General features: G+C 34.9%; 1 protein-coding gene and 1 long non-coding RNA gene across 2 annotated transcripts; both read right to left on the bottom strand.

The window, feature by feature from the left end:
* Nucleotides 1–314: 314 nt before the first annotated feature.
* On the bottom strand, nt 315–3,042 carry LOC107812958 (uncharacterized). Its single transcript, XR_012697894.1, has 3 exons — nt 2,475–3,042; nt 787–903; nt 315–329 (listed from the first exon to the last, which is right to left on the bottom strand). It is a non-coding gene; the product is annotated as an uncharacterized LOC107812958 (long non-coding RNA).
* A 1,875-nt stretch (nt 3,043–4,917) lies between these two features.
* On the bottom strand, nt 4,918–7,963 carry LOC107812954 (zinc finger CCCH domain-containing protein 29). The gene is made up of 2 exons (XM_016638140.2): nt 7,765–7,963; nt 4,918–7,284 (listed from the first exon to the last, which is right to left on the bottom strand). The coding sequence occupies exon 2, from the start codon at nt 7,276–7,278 to the stop codon at nt 5,182–5,184; it is 2,097 nt and encodes a 698-aa protein (XP_016493626.1). The 5' UTR covers nt 7,279–7,284; nt 7,765–7,963; the 3' UTR covers nt 4,918–5,181.
* Nucleotides 7,964–22,613: the final 14,650 nt, after the last annotated feature.

Below are 22,613 nucleotides of genomic sequence, written 5' to 3'. Positions count from 1 at the left end.
TTCCGAGAAAGCTACTAGTAGGTTAGTTTAGTTAACCAGAATGGATCATCAAAACAAATACAGTAGGAATTCAACTATTGTAATGGCTTGTCTCTTGCTGTATACAATTGGTACTGTAATGACTATCTCCTCTCTTGTTGTGCTTCACCTCCATGAACAAGAGTGAAATCTCTCTTTCAACAATACCCAACTGCAAAATTTGTCCAATTTGCCTTGTAACAGAAGTCGAGATTTCATTTACTGTACCTTCAAGTAGTTGTCTCTTGTAAGTCTTAGGACGGCTCATAAAGACCCAGCATATGCCCATCCACACACCTCAATGCAGCAACCTACAAGAGCCATGTATGGTCTGTGAATGATGGTGGAAAACTAATGCTGATTGCAGCACAAATTTCCGAATCAATATGTAGACAGCAAGCGTAAACCAGTAATGGATTGCTGGTTAACAACTATAAGACAACCACATAGATATGAACCAATCCAAATAGCAATAACACAGCTTTATAACATGGGAAATAAACTTATGTCCGTTCAACTTATAATGGTTTAGAACAGCACATCAAAGTTCACATTTTATGCTAGTTCACAGCAGATTTTGCAATCTCTTTTCATGCTAAAAAATGAAAAAGAAAAAGAATGCCAGAATGGTGAAAGAGAATAAGCACAGCTAGCAAATAGGACAGCTAGTTCAGATTATTCAGTAATAATATTAGTACAATAACGATGACACTAATGACTAAAAGCAACGATAAGAGTAGAAGAGTAACCTTATGAAATATTGGTTACCTTTCCATGGATTTCATATTTGATGGGGCCATCCAACTCAGCACCTAAAGCCAATAGCTTAGTCACTGAGTTATTTATATCAGCAACTGTAAAGGACAGGAGGGATGAGTATCCCTTCTGCACAACAACGTCACTGTAAAACTAAAGTTAGAAGCTAACCAGTTGTATGATGTTCAATAAAAAAAAAGCAGAATCACAAACAGAAATAAGCGACCAATTGATACAAACTAAATTTAATCAGTAAGCAAAGACAGACAATTGTCATAGTTAATGTGCCAGTTTGAGCTGCAGACTAAAACTTGAACAATTGCACGCAACATTGTGAATCAGCTACTTAATGAAGTTTTGACAAAAGAGCAAAAAAGAAAAAAGGATTGTAGGGTCATCACACACATTCTCAGCTCCTGAGATCATATTAAGAGACAGATGATTGTATAGAGGAGCAATGACTTAAAATGCAGCTAAATACAAGCCACAGGGTACAGTAAGCAAATGATATCAAACTACGCTACCATATATTCAAATACAAACTAAACAGAACTCTTAACGAAGCTGAAGGCATATCCAGGACTGTAAGGGTGACGCAGAAATTTCTTGACAATTACAAACTCTATCAAATGGCAAATCATCCCAATACACACTGAACTGGCCTTATGCTCTATCAAAGGAGATTCACCGAGTAGCCTTGACATCATTAAAAGAAATGATTGGAAGGCAACCTTGATATCATTAATATACAATGCCTAGTCAAATAAGAGTTGATTTTATGTATTCCTTCTCACAAACCAAATTTCCTATTAGAATTGGTCATATATTATTCCTTGATCAAAAGCTAACATAGTAAATAATTAACTCACTATGATGTAAAAACAAAAGATTTTCTATCCCATTAAGTCTAACTAAAGATATAATTCTTTTTTTCTTAAAGTATATTAACCAATGATCTAAGAAGACATGCCCCTAGCAAAATTACTAGCACATTAGGTAAAAACAATTGAATCGAAGCACTGTATGTAATTCCATAAACATCGTCAAACCAAACGCTGCATTAGCTATGCGGCAATTATTTTCTTTTTATGCAGCCAATTAAACAATTTATTATTTTATGCCGGAACTAGTTATTCCGAACCATCAACTAATCGATCTCTTACAGTTGGTTCTACAAGATCATAATCATCAGCTGTAATGTTTAGAGGATTAATTGAACAAATTAATTCTATTTTACCCTTTTGGATGGGGCGAAACAGCTGCAATGGAAAAGAAATCCTGAAATTCTTAAAAACCAACTAACTTTCAAATCCCCGAACCCAAAAATGTGAACTTTAACACAACTTGATCAACAATCAACTGTTTGGTTACATGGGTGTTCAAGAAAATAAAAAAATACAGAAATTCTCAAAACCCACTAAATTGCAAATATAACCGCACTAAACTACCCAACCCCAGAACCCAAAATGTGAACTTTAACATATATTGATCAAATATCAACTGTTTGATTACATGGCTATCCTAGAAAATGAAAAAAATACAGAAATTCTCAAAAATCACTAAAATTTCAAATATAACCACACTAAACTATCCAACCCCAACCCAAAATGTGAACTTTAAAACAAATTGATCAGCATTCAACTGCTTGGTTAGATGGGTGTTCAAGAAAATTGGAAAAAAAGGGGATAAAGATAAAAGACCTGGGTGAATGCATGAGAGCAAGTTTGAGGGGCCCAGATTGGAGCTCGGCCCATCTATGAGTACAGACGTTAATGGTGAAATCTAAGCCTTCTGAGTAAAATCTTGCTGCTTTAGGTACGTCCTTGTGTAGCTGTAGTACCCATCTCAACGATGCCGCCATTTTTACCCGTGAGGACATAAGACACACTGCTCCTGAAATTAGCGGCTCGGTCGGGTCAGAAAAATCGGGTCGAACAGGCCCTATAAACTCCATGGGTAAAATGTCAATAAACCTTGGTGACAAAATAAGAAGTCAGGTGATTGAAAATGAGTGGTAAAAAAATTGAAAATGAGTGGTAAAAAAATTGAAAATGAGATATTTTTTATTGAAAATAGACGATTCTCAAATTTTTCGTGTGTTATATAGTCCACGCTATCTGCATGAATTCGGGCGATCCGCCCCGAATCTCCTATATTTTGCGGGACCATTAAAAATGAGCTAATGAACAATAGTCATCACTCTGCGATGATTGTTCCTCATTTTTTGGCGTTTTAGGGTGAAAAACTAGAAATTAGGATAATTCCCTGATTTTCGTGTGCTATAGTCCACGTCATCTGCATGAATTCGAGCAACCGATCCTAAATCTCCTAAAAGCTTTCAGCCCATAAAAATGACATAATAAATAATATACTTCGATTCACCATGATTGTTCCTCATTTTTGACATTTTAGGGCCATAAACAGGAATTTAGAACGATTCTCAATTTTTCGTGTGTTATGTCCACGCCATCTGCATGAATTGGAACGACCAGTCCCGAATCTCTTAAAATTTTGCGAGCCCAAAAAAACGACCTAATATTTTGTGTGCTATAGTTTACGGCATCTGCATGAATTCAGGCGGTTAGCCCCGATTCTCTTAAAATTTTACGGGCCAATCAAAAACGACTTAATGAACAATAGTCATTGCTTCACCATTACCATTCCTCTTTTTCGGCATTTTAGGAGCATAAAATAGGAATTCAGAATGATTCTCAGATTTCCGCGTGCATAATCCACGCCATCTGCATGAATTTGAACGATCGGCCATGAATCTCCTAAAATTTTGTGTGCCCATAAAAACAACCTAATGAACAATAGTAACCATTTCTCAATGCCCTTTCTCATTTTTTGGAGTTTTAGTGACATAAACCGGGAATTCCAGACGATTCCCAAATCTTCGTGTGCTATAGTGCATGCAATCTACATGAATTCAGGCGACCCGCTCCGAATCTCCTAAAATTTGTGGGGCCATTTAATATGACATAATGAACAATAGTCATCACTTCGCGATAAAAATAGGAATTCAAGTTGATTCCCAAAATTTCATTTGCTATAGTCCACGCCATCTGCATGAATTCGGACAACCGACCCTGAATCTTCTAAAATTTTGCGGGGTCATAAAATAACCTACTGAACAATATTCATTGTTTGGCCATGACTGTTCCTTATTTTTTTGACGTTTTATAGCCATAAAACAGGAATTTAAAACGATTCTCGCTTTTTTGCGTCCTAAGATCTCTGGCAACGGTTAATAAACCACATTAAAATTGCATACGAAATATAGATAGGAAATCATCCTATACAACAAAACTTACAATTTACACCCTGGTATAGAAATCCCCCCTATTTAAAGCTCCCCCCATCCCCACAAAAAAAAAAGGGACATAATGACTTGAAAGAAAAGGCAAGTAAAATTTTGAACCAAAAGAAAAAGTTCCTGACACGAAAGCATCATTTGCATGATCCGGGAAATTGGAATATGTAAAGAACTTCCTTTGCTTATAATAAAAAGCTGTAAACTCTATTTACAGTACCCAAAATAAGAAGATATAGAAGCTTTATAGACATTTTAACTCCCAAGGTACAAGCACTTTTGACTGTGATGGCATGTTATTTCTTTACTAAACGGTTAGCAAACCAACAAAAAGTTTAACCCAAATAAGAAAATACAAAGATGCTTACGATTCTCCTGAAGTTCATAGAGACAATTATATCAATAGCTAAAGTACATCTTGCTACTAACTTAAACCCTCATCCAGTTTATTTTGCTGGTATAAGCAATAGGCCTACAAGGAAAATGGAAAATGTTAATAAGAGAACAAAATCCAAAATTGAAGAGAAAGGAACTTATTTTTCTTTTCATCAAGTATTGGAGATATGCAGTAAATATAAAGCAAATATATGTAGAAGATTTTGCATCAAAACTTCAAAAGGGGTGCTGGTATGATCCAAGCTTCTATTAGCTGAAAAGCATAGCCTATCTAAGGTTAATAGCAAAAGTACTATTAGTACTGATTGATCAGCCTAACTTGGAATCACACACTCAATTCTGCACCAAAGGAATTCAAGAAAACATGTAGAGGTTCAATATGAGCGACAACTGAAAAGATATATTGAAATACAACTTCAACTCATTGAAGAATATAGAGAACAAAATCCCAAAGGAATCTTATTGTAAAAAATATAAGAATATGAAAAAATTACATTGAGTTAATAACAAATGCTTCTTTCTTCAATCACTTAATTGTTGAAACAATGTGATCAGTCACTCTTCCTATCCAACTCTCTCCCCAAGTAACAGGGGTATTCTTGCTATTATCTTGAAACTAATGGCTAAAATATATCCAATATTTTGATAAGAATCCGAAAAGAATTAACTTTGGATTAATCTCATGGCATAGAATTAGATTAAGCCACTATCCGCTCCTGGTCTATGTACATTTGTTCCAGCCATGGTGGAATGGCGTCATGAACACTGCCGCGCTTCTGCTCTGAGCTATATAGCCCGGTACCCGTGGAGGACACATCTTTCACCAAGGAATGAACCCACGAGACATCTGGCTCATTGACTTGAGATGGTGCGATTGGTGATCTTGTTGGAGCAGCATTTCCACCGCGAAAACCAAAAGATTGAGATCTCTTGAGCTTGTTCGTGTCCTCGCTATTAAAGCCCCACTCCAATTTCCCAGTCGGGGAGCCCCAATCCGACATATTAGATGACATCAAAGGTGGTGAATTAGCAACGCCATTGGGGCCAGAACGATGGCCAATTCCACTACGGTCAATAAAACTCTGGCTGCGCTGCTTTGCAAAAGAAGCAGACCTTGAGTTCATGACAGCTGCAGCCACTGCTGCTGAAGAGTCGAATCCATATGTCGAGGGCTTTCTCAAGGGAGATGATGATTGAGACATGTTAGAATAGCTTCCTTGAAATTGGTTCATGTTTTGCCGCATCTGAAGCCCGGTTGGAGATTGCAGCTGGGAGGTGTTACTTGCCACCTTAGGTGAGACACCTTGCATATGAGAAACCGATGGAGAATACAACTGAGAATTGGTGTTTGATGTCATTCTTGGAGATAGGCCCTGCAATTGGGACAACAATTGAGAATCCAAGGATCCAAAAACATCATCAAGATTAGTAGGCTTCATATCACCCATCCTGTTATCGTTCTTCCAATAGGATGGGGAAGAGAGACCAGCCATTTCATCGATCAATTGCTGCCTTAGTTGCTGCTGTGTGCGGATGCTTTCCAAGCCAAGCATTTCCATATCCAAGTCCAAGTCTCGGGCGTTCAGAGACGTCTTTAGCCTACTACCAGGAAGCTGTAATGCAGGCGGGGTGAGATTCACCTTGCCCTGCCACATGTTTCCGCCCATTGGGGACGAACACGTAGCAGCAGGAGACATCGGAGGTGTTGAAGTAGTGGTAGTAGGCAGCATCATGGAAGACGAACCGAGCGCCAGAGGACTCAATGTTGACATGTCCATAGAACTGACTGGGGTAGCCTTTGGGGAAGGAATAGCTGAACCAGTGGATGCATACAACGGGCGCAGCTCTTCATGCTTGTGAGCAAAGAAGCAAACTTTCCTCGAGCACCCGGTCTCGTCCTTGCAAAGGCGTGTTCTATATTGGGCAGGATGAAGCCATGACTCAAATACACCATGAGCATACTCACAAGAATCACCTTTTGCACAGGCACCTTTCTTGAACTCAGGACACGGGACACAAGTATAGTTATACTTTCTTGGGTCACGCCTCCTCGCGTTCTCCCCTGGATGAACGAAAGGGCATTCAGTCCAATCATGAGAATAAGCCCTAGAACAAGGCTTAACCTTGAAACAATACATCCTGAAATCATCACTCCCATAAATCCCATCGTTTATATCCGGCAAGGAAGTATCAATAGGGTACTCCTTCTTCTCGCTCCCTTCTTTCGTTGTCTGAATCACTGCTTTTCCTTCTTCTTCCTCCAGCTCAGCAAGCTCAGCCAAGCTACCATTCAACAACAGCTCGAGCGATTTCCTTTTCGAATTCCTCAACCACTTAGGGTAAGAAGCAATCACTTCACATGGCCTGTTTTCACTTGAATCACAAGCATTAACATCCGCCGAAGCATCAATCAAGATCTTAACGACCTCAATCGACGATTCAGATCCACCAGCTGCAGCACAGTGAAGAGCAGTTGCACCATCAGATCCACAAGCTCTGTTAACATCAACTTTCCCAGTTCCAATAATAAACCTCAAAACCTCAGTACTTCCATACATAGAAGCAATCATTAAAGGAGTTCTCTCTTCAAAACCCATCTTTTTCGAACCGAATTTTCTACCATACCAAAAGCTTAACTCATCAACACCACAACCCTTCTCCACTTCACATATGAAGCCAGAAAGATCATCTGAAGCTGACAATTCAAGCAATTTAGAGCAATTTCTACTAGCCCCATCTTTCTTATCCATGTTTAAATCAAAAGGACAAACTTTACTCTTTGAACTACTGCACATCAATTCCTGCAAGTCATCAAAAAACTTCTTATATTTAGATTTGGTATTAAATCATTACCCATATAAAATCTCAAATACCAAAAGTAACAAACTGTACATATCTAAACAATTATGAATAAAAAATGTAACTTTTCAAGTAATTTAAATTGTTCCTAGATTTAGATTTGCTAAACTAAACACCATATAAAATCACAAATTTAACAAACCATACATCTAGAGAAATACTGAATCAAGAGTGTAACTCTTTTTATTAATTCAATCAACCCATCAATTATTTTAAAGTAAAACCTTCAAAACAAGAAACCTCATGTGAACTCTTTTAAAGTTTCAACTAGATCAAGAAAGTACATACAACTAGTCAATAAAAATTGAAACTTTATCATATTTTTTCAAAAGACTTCATACCCATCACCAGTATTTACATAAAAGAACCAAAACCCATACTAGAAAATTCTAAATAAAAAAAATAAGAGCAATAAATAGTACCTTAGAGATGGATAAAGTTTGTTTCTTGTAGAAAGTTGAAGAAATAAAAGAGGATATTGAATTAGTTGAAAGAATAGGTTGTTATGTTTAGTTTTTTGTGAAGAGAAGACTGAAGGGGTTCAGAGGTATATATGAGTCGGAGGAAAATGGAGGAAGGGAAGAGGAAAGTGAGACTTTTCTTCTTTCTTGGTGTGTTCTTTTTTAATTTTCTTCTTTGGTTTATATTAGTCAAAGTCAAAACTTCAAATCTGGTCCACTACAATACATACCACTTGTGTGTCTTACTGGTTTCCACCTAAATTCAAATGCAAATTCAGATGAAACTCAAATGGAAAGGCAATGCAATTGGAAATGAAATGAAATGCAAAATGATAAGGAGTAATAGTAAATTAGTATAGTGCTAGCCGCTGCGCCTAGTACAATAATTTTAATTCAAATCTTATATACATGTGGTAAGAAATTTATTATTATTTTTATGTTATTTTATGTCCCAATATTCCTTTCTGATCCGTTTTAAAGGAAGTATAAGATACAGTATCTTTTTCAAACTCAACTAGAAAGATTATATTATTTTTTATTATTGTTATTGTTAGACTCCATATTTATTCGCATTTTGCCACATAAAATGATAATGATGAAATATATAAGTATCGGTTCTAAATTTTGAGCATAATAACTAAATTGGTCAAATTGATTCCGTGTGATTTCAACCAAAACTTTAAAATTATGAATTTGCCTATACGCGTATCTAATGTTTATACAAATAAATAATACTTTTTATTGCATATTTTTAATATTTAATTATAGTTAAATAATAAATAATTTCAACTTTAATTTATATATATATATATATATATATATATATATTAAAATTAAGTTCATTAGTTTGATATAAACATAGAATGTGGTAAAGTATTTTTCATACTATAATTTTCATTCAGATCCGTTCTAAGATTGAAATTTTGAGCGCGTCTAAAGTGGGGCCCATGACCACGTCAGAGCTCCAATATCATTAGACCGCCTCAACGGGTTTGTCCTGCCACGTGTGGGTATTTCTTTCTGAAGTGTTTTTCTGAGAAATGGGCAGACGCGCCCCGCTTGGCCCCGCGACTCTGCGACTGCTCTCATTGTTTTCTTTTCTCAATTCCTTGCATCTGTTTTCCACTTTTGTCATACTTGGTCCTCTATGGGCCAGCAAATAATCGATTTGACTCATGTCACAAACTCACAATTTGAAATGCCATAATTTTAGGTTAAATAAGAGATTATCTTATCTAAGAAAAAAAAGACTTGAGAGTATCTGCTCCCTTGATTTCTTGCAAAAATGAGGGCATCATTTGGATATACATATACATGATTGAAAGAGGAGGCTACTCCAATATTCAATGCCGCTAGGCAAAATAAAAATTTATAATTTATGGGTTCAGAATTCTAAATTAGTAATAATTTATATATATTTAATGTTATTCTTAAGTCAAATATATAGTTTGAACCAAAACTATTGAGTTCGGCCGAATCTGTAATTTCTACCGTCCTTTCGCCCCTAGCAACAAAATAAAAAGTAAGAAATTATTTGTACTCGAGATTAATATCAAATCAAATAATCAATACTCCTATAAAAAGATATAAACTAAAGTGATAATATATACATTTAAATTGTTAAATGATTAAAACCCTATACAAACATTTAATGTACGTTCATTAGTTTTGTGTAAATACTGGGAAAAATAAATATTTATCTACATAGAATAGTTTGCTTTGACTCTGTTGTAAGGAATCTCTAGATTGTATTATGTAAATTTAGAACTACAATTTTCTCGTTGGAGAAACGAGCTCCTATAGGAAAGTTGGAATTCAGTGACGTTGTATATGAGTTTGAAAAAATCCACTTCAATTCGAAGGGCTTAGAAAAGTCAAAAGTAAAGTGTCAAAGAGTTGTTAACACTTGAGAGTTAAGCGTCCAAGATCGAACATTATAGAAGATCGTCAATTCGTCATATCTGGGCAACCAAATTGTGCTTTTAAGATCGAGACTTGATATCCACCCGCAACCAGTCTTCGAATAATGTGTCAATGCTCGAGCATGTCTCCATTGTTCAACACTAGCATCTCATTACCCCCGGTTAACCTCAGCAAATGTTTTGGATATGTGTATGTATATTAAAAAGGTTATATATTTTGCCTGAAAACCTTAAGATCAAAAATTCGATAGGGCATTGGTCACTTCCAAATTCTTGGTCCGCATTTGCTTGCATGCCCTCATATGCATGAACATTGCATGTTAATAGCACCCTATCTATGTCTCGTGAGTAGGTATGTACAAAGAAAACCGATAAACCGCACCAAACCGATATCCGAGTCAAACCCGAAACAAAAAAATCGATTGTAATTTGGTTTAATTTGGTTTGGTATTAGAGGAAAAAAAAACTGACCATAATTGGCTTTGTTTGGTTTTAACTTAAAAAGTTAAACTGAAACCAAATCAACCTGATATTACATTTATATAATTTTTAAAAGTATTTTATACATATAAATATTTATTGTAATGTAATTTATAGATGATTTTTAAACTTTTTCATAGTTTTATCTTTTAACGCATTATTTCAAGTTGAGACTTAACATTCTTGAATAGTAAATAAATTTTATAGCCCATAAATGTAGTAACTCAAACAAAGTTCTAATCACTACTAATGCTAACAAAAGAAATTTAATTCAACACTAGGAATGATAATATTGTTGGACATCTATTTTTTGTTTTGCGTTGGTTTGTAATGAAATGCATAACTTAGTTTATCTTTTTCTTTAGTGCTTAATTATGTAATATAGACTTATTAGCTCTACTTATTTTAGCATGACATATATATGTAAATTTTCATTATGGCTTATTAATTAGCAATATTTGCTTTATGCAATTTTATTATCTTTATTTGTTATTGAATGTTTTAGTATAATGCTATGACTTATCGCATAATATTGTGTTATTTTCTTGGAAAATACAATATATAGTTGTATCTTACTAGGACTAAGAAATATTTGGAGTATAAGTTACATATTTTGTGCTATTAAGACTTTACTAGGAAAAAAATCCGAAAACCCGCAAAAAATCAAAATAAAACGAGAAAAATCAAGATTGAAAAATCCGACTTTGTTGGTTTTGTTTGGTTTTGTTTGTAAATTTAAAAATCTGACACCATTGATTTGATTTGGAAATTGCAAAATCCGAACCAACCTGACCTATATACACCCCTACTCGTGAGTATGTAGTTAATCGACAACCCATTGCGGTAGATAGAATGAGTATAAACATCCATTTTTTGGAGGAAGGCTAATAATAAGTCATCTTTATCTTTCATTACTAATTAGTGGAGTTCATTACTTAAACGGTTACTCAACTATCTAAAATTATCTAGTAAAGTCATCATTCGTTCGTTTGTAACAGAAAAGTCATTTAACTATGGTCATTCAACTAGATTTCTCAAACTTTTGATTGTCAAATACTTATTTTATCCTATAAATTATCAACTTTTATTTACTTTTTTTTTTTATCTTTTTTATATTATTATTTTTTCTCTTTTTAATCTACATTATGGACTTATCTATAGAATAAATAAATTTTATTTATATAATAAAAAATAAAAAATTGCATTTCTAGCATATATAATGTCGGAATAATAATAATATTATTAAGCATAATACTCAAGAATATAAAGTATATATTAAAAAAACCTTTATTTGAAATAATTATTTTTATATTAAGTGCATGGAATATATATTATAAAACTTTTATTTTCTTTCATTCTCAATTACATAAATAACTGTTGAATTTTTGTTGGTAATATCAAAATTATTATTACGAATAAATTATTTCTTTTATTATGCTCAATATTGTGTTATTCCAACATTATATGTTCTTAAATACTATTTTTTAATTTATAAGTAAAATTTATTTATTATAGGTAATTCCATAATATAAATTTAAAAGAGAAAAAAATCAAAATATTAAAAAATTAAAAATAATAAAAAGAGTACAAAAGTTGATAATTTAGAGGGTAAAATATGTATTTGGCAATCAAAAGTAAGAGAAATCTAGTTGAGTGACGTTCTGAGTGCTATAAACATAGTTAAGTGATTTTGTTGTTAAAAACGAAAGAAAGATGACTTTAGATAATTTCGGATACTTGAGTGAACATTTGAGTAATGAACTCCTAATTAGTGTCAATAACTATTGATTGAACACCAATACTATCACCTTGTTGACTCACCTGCATGCATTGTCTTCTAGAATACTATGGGGTCGTTTGGTACAAGAAAAATAAATAATAAATAAAATATTGGATTGTAGTTATCGCATATTTGGTTATTGGTATTAATTAATTCGTGGATAATTTTTATATTAAATAGTGAAATTTACTATAATATATAGAAGGTGGAATAACTAATTTCATGAAATATTCATCACATAAGATGTCCTTATTTATTCTACCATTGTACCAAACTACCTCTAAGGTGCAATTAGAGTAGCAGGTGCTGTTTCTCAAAGAGTACGTGTTCCAAAAGTTGCGACATGATCTAAAGCAACAGCGGGGCAGAAATTTCATATAAAGGAATTCAAAATAAATAAATAAATAAATAAATAAATAAAGAGGCTCCCTTTTGTCTAGCTAGGAGATTCAACAATTTAAGTTCTCTCTTGGATGTTTGGTGATTCTTGAACGCACCGGATTAATGATATCATAGTCATAGCTGTAACAGTTTGGAGCAGTAAAGATTAGGGAAACTAAGAGAATTGAGCTTGAATGCAAATTAGTCATAGTTACTTTGGAAAATATTATTGGGTCGGATCTACCCATAAGGGGTGCTAGATGACTCATACGCTCATTAATTAATCCTCCTCTTAAATTATATTTATAACCTATAAATATACTATTATGACTGTAGTACAAAATTTATTTTTTCCTAACGTTTCTTACAACAAACACTATGAAATATATTCTCTGCATCTAAATTGGATTAGTACGCTTTGGATAAAGGGAGTTCATCCATCTTGTGCGGATTCCCGAAGACCCCCGAAGACCCGTGATATAAGTTGTGGTTGTTGCATATAGTCTCCCCTAAAGAGAAATCGGTAAATCTCCTAAACTAGTATTTACTGTTAAATACTTCAATCGCCATAATATCCAATTATATAAGGATATTAATTTTAACCTACAATTTTAAGGTATCATTGTCGCCAAAGGTTAGGATGAATAAGATCCTTTCATTATTAGAGTCTAATACTTTAAGGTTCGAACCTTAAGAATAAAAAAAATTATGATAAAGAATACTTTTTCCTTTTTAAGGTAAGGTATACTATGCGAATTTGGATTTATCAGCGCCCAAAAACAACTACGTATGGCACATTAAGTAGGAAACCAAAAAAGTTATCACTAAATATTCTAGTTACCAATATATGTTCTTAAATATGTTAGCAATAAACAACCGGGCTGTGAGTGGGATTTATGCGCGTGAGGTTGGGCAGCACCAGGTAACGGGACAACCAGGTAAAATAACCCAATATGAGTTGAAAAGTCTCGCACTTTCCGCGTAAGAGTTGATACCTGAGACTACAAGGGCAAATTTGCAATGTTTCCTTTATATTGGCACTGTCCAAGTAAGTAGGGGGAAGTAGTATACGGAATACGACTTCGGCTGAAATATAGTTTTGATTCAATATTTATATTTATCTTAAAAAATTTATTAAATATATATATGTTTATAATTTAGAACCCAATCACTTAAAAAATTAAAATTCGAATTCATAAGTTTCAAATCATAACTTTGAATCTGCACGTAAGTTTACCTAAGTTAGAGCACATAGACTTATAGTCTGTTTGGCCAAGCTTCTCCAGAGGGCAAAAGTGTTTTTTTCTTCTTCTCAAAAGCACTTTTTTCCTAACTTGAGTTGTTTGGCCAAGCTTTTTTGCAGAAAAAAAGTATTTTTGGAAAGAAGCAAAAGCAGTTTCTGAGAAGCAGAAATAAGTAGTTTCTTCCCAAAAGCAGAAGCAAAAGCAGTTTTGACTTTTCTTCTTACCAAAAATATCCTTAACAAAATATAGTATATACCAAAATAACCGTTAGACCTAATACTTAGGATATTAATGTATAAATATTTCTCATTATTTTTAGGATAACTTTATAATATATAGTGACTTTAGGGGTGAATGCTTTTATATTTGTTGAATGGTTTTTAGTATATTTAATTTATATTAAAAGAATTAAGTACTTTTAAATTTTATTTTCATATTTTACTTAAATAAAATGAAAATATTTAATTATTGCCTGTAATAATAAATTTTTAAGATTATTCATTTACGTATAATATTAACTATTAAGCAAATCTATTCATGTCCTTATTCGTAATTTGATACTTAAAAATACTTTCTGAAAAGCTTGGCCAAACACAAATTATTACTCAAAAGTGCTTTTTAGAGTGATTAGTCAAATACAAACTGCTTCTCTGCAAAAGTACTTTTTTCGAAAGCACTTTTAAAAAAAATATTTTTCAAAATAAGCTGATTTCTCCAACTTGGCCAAACATGTTATTAAACTAAATGTTGTAACTCGACTTTTAACCTGAAATCTCATGTTGTTATTTCCAATACCTCAATCACTCGGACAAAAACCAATAAGTTAAAGGGGCAAGCTTTTGAATTAAATTAGTAAGTAACTATCATTTGAATCAATTTTCGTTACAAAAGTAAAACCAAACTAAAAGGCGTAAGCAGATATCTCATGTCACATGTTACAGAGGTAAACCTAAACAATAGTTTATTAAATTTATTTAATTTAATTCTGATTTTTCCTCAAAGTCATACGCGAACCATATTTTTTCAGTAAAACAATGAAGACAATAAATGCAAGGTCAGTATAAACCTAACTTCATTAATCTCTAAAATCAAGAAGATAAATATTATTTTTTCTGTATACTTTTACTTGTCAACAATGGACTTGACACGCTACTTAAGAAATGATATATGACTTACATATGTTTACCATAATAATAATAGCATTTTGGGAAGTCTTGAAAAAAAATTGGGAATGAATAATTAATGATAAGGATAAAACATGGAAAAAAATTAGTTTTTTCTTAATTTGCTAAAAATGATAAATAAAAATAAATATATTTATTATACAATGGACAAGTAATAGTGAAAAAAAATATGAAAATTCATATTTTGATAATTTCCTTAGGTCCCACACAGCACGAGAATAAGTTTTTTCGTTTAATCACACAGCCAAAAGAGTCAGCATTCACTAAGTAGAGAATGAGTTGGATATTGTAGTTATCTTATCTTTTAATATCACAACCAAAAAAGAATTCTCACACGTTTTCAATGCTCACTTTTATTCCCTTGAACATTCCTATTTCCTTCCCTTGATCCTTATCATATGTATTCTAAGCTTTCTCACGTGTGGTTACTCTATTAATCGTTTAATTAGGATCAAACGAGAATTATATCCGACAATGCTAAATATATTAATTAAAGATCTAAGTAAATTATATTGTTATATAAAGAAAATTGGAAGAATAAGCGTATATAGGGTAAAATATGATATAACATGTGGCTGACTAAAATTAGGACACGTGGAATCCAAACCATTATGCTTGTCACCGGAATGGATAACGTTCATAAAAGTGTATTAAAAGCTTTGCGCCCGGTAGCATTTAAATATTCTACAGCATTAAGAGCGACGGTCCGTTACAGAGAATTTGGTATTTATGCTGAATGTTACATTTTCATCAATGATCATCATAATTGACATTAAAGGAGGGCACGATCCTAGGACCTTCTTCCCTAGACATAACTATAAATAGTGAGCTAAGTTATCATTGAAAGGGACATGAAATTTCTGGCAAGAACATATATTATATTCTATACAAAACTTTATACAATTTTGACTCTCTTGCTTTTTGATCCCATCATTGTTGTGTTCGAAAATCGTGTTCACGGAATCACTATCTTTGCTATTTCATCTACATTCCAAGGCTAAATACTGCGTATTTTTTCGATTATTATATTATTTCAGGATCAAATTAGTTCACTTGTCTAGAAACCACGTATAAATTCAACTATACCGTATCACGTGTAAATAGTTTGGCGCCTACCATGGGGCCTAGACAGCCGTGCAATTAAATTGATCCTTACATTTTTTACTAACGTGTTTTGATTATTTTTGTCTTAGAAAAAATCACAAAAAATGGTAGATTACACGGTTAACGATGCACGCAACCCTGAAATTCAAGGGAATCAGCCTCATTTCGAGGATTCGATCAGTGACACCGGCAATGAGGGGAATGAACCCACACCAGTGCATGACAGGTGATACCCTCGACAGGTTCGAGAGATAACTCTCGATGATGCTGACAAGGAGCAAGTAGTGAATGCTGTGAGGATCCTGCAAGAGCAACAAGCAATCATCCTAGGCCATCTCACGCGGCAGGATCAGGTTATGACGGAACTGAAGCAGACGTTATCAAGTGCTTCAAATAATGCAAACAGGCGCGATCCAATTCCTCTCGTTGTTCCCACATACCAAACAACACAGAGAGTCGACAACAACACTCCCAGGGTTGAAGTCGGCTCCGATGGGGCTGGGGGGAGCAGATCGGGTCTTAACAACGAGAATGATTCATTCAAAGATGAGCTTTTACGGTTCACAAGGGAAGTAACGCCCGCATGGATCAAATCCCGGGCGCACCACCAGTATTGAAAGGCTCAAACTCGAAGAAGTATGTTAAATTACCGTACAAGCCAAGTGTGGCACCAATACTAATCCCGAAGCGTTTCAAAATGCCTGAAGTTCCAAAGTATGATGGAACTTCAGACCCATAGGAACATATTACCACCTACACAACGGCGGTGAAAGGAAATGATCTAGCTCCTCACGAAATTGAATTTGTGTTGCTAAAGAAATTCGGCTAAACCCTCATGAGGGGAGCCCTAACGTGGTATTTGTTACTGCATGAGCATTCCATAGATTTCTTTGAGATGTTCACGAATTCTTTCATTAAAGCTCATGCCGGGGCCAGAAAGGTGCAAGCCTGGAAGGCCGACATATTCAGAATCGCAAAAGGAGAATTAAAATTATTACGAGAGCTTGTTACACGATTCCAGAAAGAAAGAATGTTGCTCCCAGACGTCCCGGATGAATGGGCAGCTGAAGCATTCACCAAAGGATTGAATCCGAGAGGTTCAGACGCTTCTCGGAAGCTGAAGGAGAGCCTGCTTGAGTTTCAAGCAACAACATGGGCAGATGTTCACACTCGGTATGAGTCGAAGATAAGGATCGAAGATGACCAGGTTGGTTCTACATCATCGGCCAAAGGAGGGGAGAAGAACAGAGAAATGCCAAAGGATGACTACAACGCGGATAAGGGATTTCGAGGGGTCGATTTTTACCCTACGAGCGTACCGAAGGCCGTGGCAGAAATTTTCGATCAGCAAACAAGTTCACCGTTGACGGAGGGACTGATCGTGGTCGAAGCAATAGATCACTTCAAGATAAACAAACGTCAGGGTCTCGAGATCTTTCTTACCCCAGGTTATCAGAATATAACTTCAACGTCAGTGTAGTGGAACTGGTATTATCCATGAGGAACATTAAAGAAGCACGATTCTCAAGACCTATGAGGTCCGATTCCAGCTAGAGGGATTCTAATTTATGGTGCAAATACCACTGGATGAATGGTCATCGGATAATGGACTGCCGACATCTTCGGGAGGAAGTGGCAATGCTATTGAAGAATGGTCATCTCCGAGAATTCTTGAGTGATCGAGCTAATAACAATTATGGTCGCAGCAGAGACCACACAGAATCGTCGAAAGCTGGGGAAAAAACCGACGCCAAACGATCAACATGATCTTTGGGGGGAACGACATTAACGGGGTCACCTTTTCGGCGGCAAAGAAGACTAAAGTATCGATAACTCACAGCAAAAGACTCTGGGAGGATGATATCACTTTCACATAGAAAGACGCAGACGGATTGTTGTTATACCACAACGACGCACTGGTAATCTCTTTAAATGTGTTAGATTTTAAAATTAAGCATGTTCTAGTAGATCCAGGAAGTTCGGCTAATATCATACAATAGAGAGTATTGGAAAAAGCTAAACTTAGTGAAAGCAATATTTCGGCGACAAAACTCCTCGCTGGATTCAACCTTGCGAGCGTGACGACCCGGGGAGAGATCTTGTTGCTCACGAATATTGAAAGGGGTAATGAAAACAACTCTCTTCGAAGTAGTGGATGGTGATATGGGATACAACATCATCTTAGGAAGGCCATGGTTATATGAGATGAAAGTTGTACCTTCAACGTATCACCAATTACTGAAGTTTCCGACTCCCGAAGGAATCAAGTAGATAAGAGGTGACCAACCGGCAACAAGGGAGATGAATGCAATCTCAGTTTCCAGTAGCAAAGGGAAAGAGCGCATGACATAACAATCTCCCGGGTTAGAAGAGGTTATTCCAGGGGCAGAATCGTCAGAACAATATCAGGTGCCGAGATATTTCTAAGTTCCGGAAGAAATGGACGCAACAAAATCCACGGCAGAGGAACTAGAGCAAGTGGCATTGTTTGAAGAATTCTTAGAAAGAAAATTTCACTTGGGGACAGGACTGCATCTCGAGCTCAGGTCCGGTTTTATTGAATTCCTTAAAATTAACGTTGATTGTTTTGCATGGTCGCACAAGGATATGACAAGTATCCTGACGGAAATAGCCATGCACAAGCTGAGTTTGGATCCTAATGTACTACCGGTACGGCAGAAGAAGCGTCATATTGCCGGGGCCAGGAATAAATTCATCAAAGAAAAGGTAGCCCGCTTGTTTAAAATCGGTTCAGTCAGAGAGGTAAGATATCGAGACTGGCTAGCCAATGTAATAGTAGTTCCTAAGAAGAACAATAAATTTCGTATGTGTATAGACTATAAAGATCTTAATAAGGCGTGCCCAAAAGATTCGTTTCCACTGCCAAATATCAATCAAATGATTGATGCCATGACCGGGCACTATGAGCACCTAATGTTTGACTATATTTGAATTTTTATCAACTTCTAATGTGTAAATATTTTTAGAAATTTAATATATATTTTTAGCTTTGTTACATTTTTTTTATATATATGGTAAAAATTAAAAATAATTTAAAAGGTCAATTATTATTATTAATATATATATTTTTATCTTTATTTTAAAATACAATAAATTTAAAAAAAGAAAATAATTAAATATGTTTTTAAAATTTTTGGATTTGAATAAAAAATAGGAAAAGTAGAAGTATAGAATTAAAAAGTAAAAGTAAAAGTAGGTGGAAATTATTTAATAAAAAGTAAAAAATTAAAAAAATAAAAGTAAAAGAATGTGAAAATTTAAAAAATAAAAATTTAAACAATGTTGGAATTAAAAAATAAAAGTAAAGGTAGCTGAAAATTTAAAAAAAAAGTTAAAGAGAGTGGAAATTAAAAAAAGAAAAGAAAAGTAAAATAAGTGAAAAATAAAAAAGAAAAGTAAAAAAAAGTGAGAATTTAAATATAATAAAATTTAAAAAGTGAGAAATTAAAAACTAAAAGTAAAGAAAAGTGAGGAATTATTTTTTTTAAAAGAAGAAAAATAGGAAGTGAGACTTCTTTTTCATTAAAAATAAAAAAATAATTTTAAAAATCTAAAAAAATTGCAAAATTTTTTCTATAAATAGAAGAGAAATGTGAGGAAAAAAAAAGGAGAGAAAGAAAAAAAGAGAGGGGAGGAATTTGGAGAGAAATTTTTTGCTTGTTCTACGCTAAGTAAAATTTTATTCGTTTCATTTTTACTTCGTTTTTCTTTCGAAAAAACCAGCAACTTTACCACCCCAAAGACACTAGCCCTTGACCACTTTTGAGCCATCATTAACCCCCCTCCCCCTCCCCCCCCCCAAAAAAAAGCCACTAAATCGTCGGTTTTGCAAGGTCGATTGAGGTTGCAAGTTGAGATTTTTCGCTCGAGTTTTTCGAGGGCCGAAGGGTCCAGTTGAGAGCTATCCGATCATTGAGTGGTTGTAATTTAAATCCACAATCATCAATACAAAGGTTCACATCTCTTTTTATTTTGTTTTCTTATTAATGTTCTGAGTCACTCTGTTTTAATTTAACTTTGAGTATGTATGGTCGAGTTTGCATCTGAGTATGCTAAGATTAATTTGTTCTCATGTTGAGTATTTGTTAAGATTAATTTATTATCCTTTTTGGTAGTTCATATGGTTAATCTTATTGATAAATATGTATTAATTTGTTACTTTTCTTGTTTATTCAATGAAGTAATGGCTTTCCATTTTAGCATGCTTTAGTTTTATTTTGATCTCCTATCTTAGTGACTAAATTGGTTCTACCCGTATCTATCTATTCCTACCATAAATTTAGTCTAGTTTTAAATATTGGTTAGCAGTAAAATTATAAGAGATTAGGTTGGGCCATGATTGGTGTAAGATTTTAATTGGACTTACCTAGCGTATTTATGGGCTAATTGTTGCCCAGGACCAAAAATAAATAAACATTCACAAGCTAGCCAACTTTTCCATAATTAATTTACTTCATTTCCTCCACAACAATATCCATATCTCATTATCTTACAATGACAAACGAGTGCGCGACATCGCGACTTATTCAAACAAATTTCATAAATACTAAAAGCGGCTAAATATTTAACTAAAAGCGGTTAAAAGTAAAAAATACACAATAGGTTTCAAATATATATTAAATCAGATAATTAAGCCAATTATTAATAGTTGAGCGACCGTGCTAAAACCACAAAACTCGGGAGTGCCTCACACCTTCTCCCGGGTTAACAGAATTCCTTATCTAGTCTTCTATGTTCGCGGACCAAAAATAGAGTCAATTTTCTCGATTTGGGATTTTAAAATAAACCGGTGACTTGGGACACCATAATAATTATCCAAGTGGCGACTCTGATTAAATAAATAATCCCATTTCGAATAATATCACTTAAATTAAAAAAAAAACTCCCTTATCCCCTATCCCCTCGGAAAAAAAGAGGTGTGACAGGTACGAACTAATGAGTTTCCTTGATGCTTATTTCGGGTACAACCAAATTAAGATAAATTTGGAAGATCAGGAAAATATTTCATTTATAACAAATTTCTGTACATATTGTTACAATGTAATGCCTTTCGGATTAAAAAATACCGGAGCCACTTATCAACGGCTCGTAAATAAGATGTTTGAAAAGCAAATAGGAAAAACCATGGAAGTTTATATAGACGGTATGCTCGTTAAGTTTTTGAATATAGGTGACTACCATAAGCATTTGCAAGAAATATTCCATATCTTAAGGAAGCATAACAAGAAACTTAACCCCGAGAAGTGCGCGTTCGGGGTCAGCTCCGGCAAGTTCCTGAGGTTTCTGGTCTCACAAAGGGGAATTGAAGTAAATTCCGGTAAAATCAAGGCCATAGACGATATCCCGGATCAATTATCAAACGTGAAGGAAGTCCAAAGACTCACAGGAAGGTTAGCAGCTTTGAGCAGGTTCATTTCCCGGTCGTCGAAAAAATGTCATCTCTTCTTTACATTGCTAAAAAAGAAGAACAATTTCGAATGGACGCCGGAGTGCCAACATGCTTTGAGGGACCTGAAGAAGTACTTATCAAGTCCTCCATTCCTATCGCAATCGAAAGAAGGCGAAACATTGTTAGTCTATCCCGCGGTTTCATAAGTTGCGGTAAGTGCGATTTTAGTGCGGGACTGCTGCCTCTGGAAACCAAGGAGGCAGTAATGGTGTCAGAATCGGCATCAGGGGTTTGGACCTTATTTACGGACGGAGCCTCGAACGTAAAAGGGTCTGGTCTCAGAATAGTTTTAATCACGCCTTCGGGTGAAACCTTAAGGCAAACCATCAGCACGATCCCTTTAACTAAAAATGAAGTAGAGTATGAAGCTTTGATTGCAGGGCCCGAATTGGCCCCGGGATTTGATTATGAGGTTATAGAAATCAAATGCAACTCACAGCTGGTGGTAAATCAGGTTTACGGGATCTTTGATACCAAAGAAGAACGTATGCAACAATATGTGGTAAAGGTCTAGGCTCTTTTGGCGCGATTCCGTGAGTGGTAAATAACTCATATCCCGAGAGAGGATAATGCAAAAGTGGATGCATTGGTAAACTTAGGTTCATCAACAAAAATAAAAGGATCGGAGTCCTTGATATAGATAGTTACTACGAGGTGAATTCGGCTAGTCTGGTCTGGGACTGGAGGAACGAAATAATCAACTACCTCGAGCACGAAAAGTTGCCCGACGATCCCAAAGCATCATGGGTGTTACGCACCAAAGTTGTGCATTATAGCTTCAGGAAAGGCCAATTGTATAGAAAATCTTTCTCAAGGCCCGCTGGCCCGGTGTTTATGAGCGTCAGAAGCTCACTATGTCATGAGAGAAATCCACGAAGGGATATGCGACAATCACTCAGGCGTAGAGTCTTTGGTGCTGAAATTGGTACGGGCAGGGTATTACTGGCTTTGCATGGAACAAGACGCCAAAGATTTCGTACGAAAATGTGATAAGTGCCAACGCTATGCATCACTAGTACATCAACCGGCAGAACCCTTACATTCGGTTCTGTCCCCATATCCATTCATAAATTGGGGGATGGACATCGTTGGACCACTACCACCGGCTTTCGGAAAGGTAAGGTTTCTTTTAATTTTGACTGATTATTTTTCTAAATGGGTGGAAACAGTTCTTATCAAAAAATTGGAGAACGCGAAGTGGTCGATTTCCTATAGGAAAATATAATTTGCAAGTTCGGAATACCA

Source organism: Nicotiana tabacum, chromosome 13 (assembly GCF_000715075.1).
Source record: "Nicotiana tabacum cultivar K326 chromosome 13, ASM71507v2, whole genome shotgun sequence".
NCBI classification, from domain to species: Eukaryota; Viridiplantae; Streptophyta; class Magnoliopsida; order Solanales; family Solanaceae; genus Nicotiana; species Nicotiana tabacum.
This window is presented reverse-complemented; position numbering and strand designations above follow the sequence as displayed.

What these genes read in the sequence shown, in the direction of transcription:
- LOC107812954 (XM_016638140.2), bottom strand. Translation starts at nt 7,278, where the DNA reads ATGTGCAGTAGTTCAAAGAGTAAAGTTTGTCCTTTTGATTTAAACATG.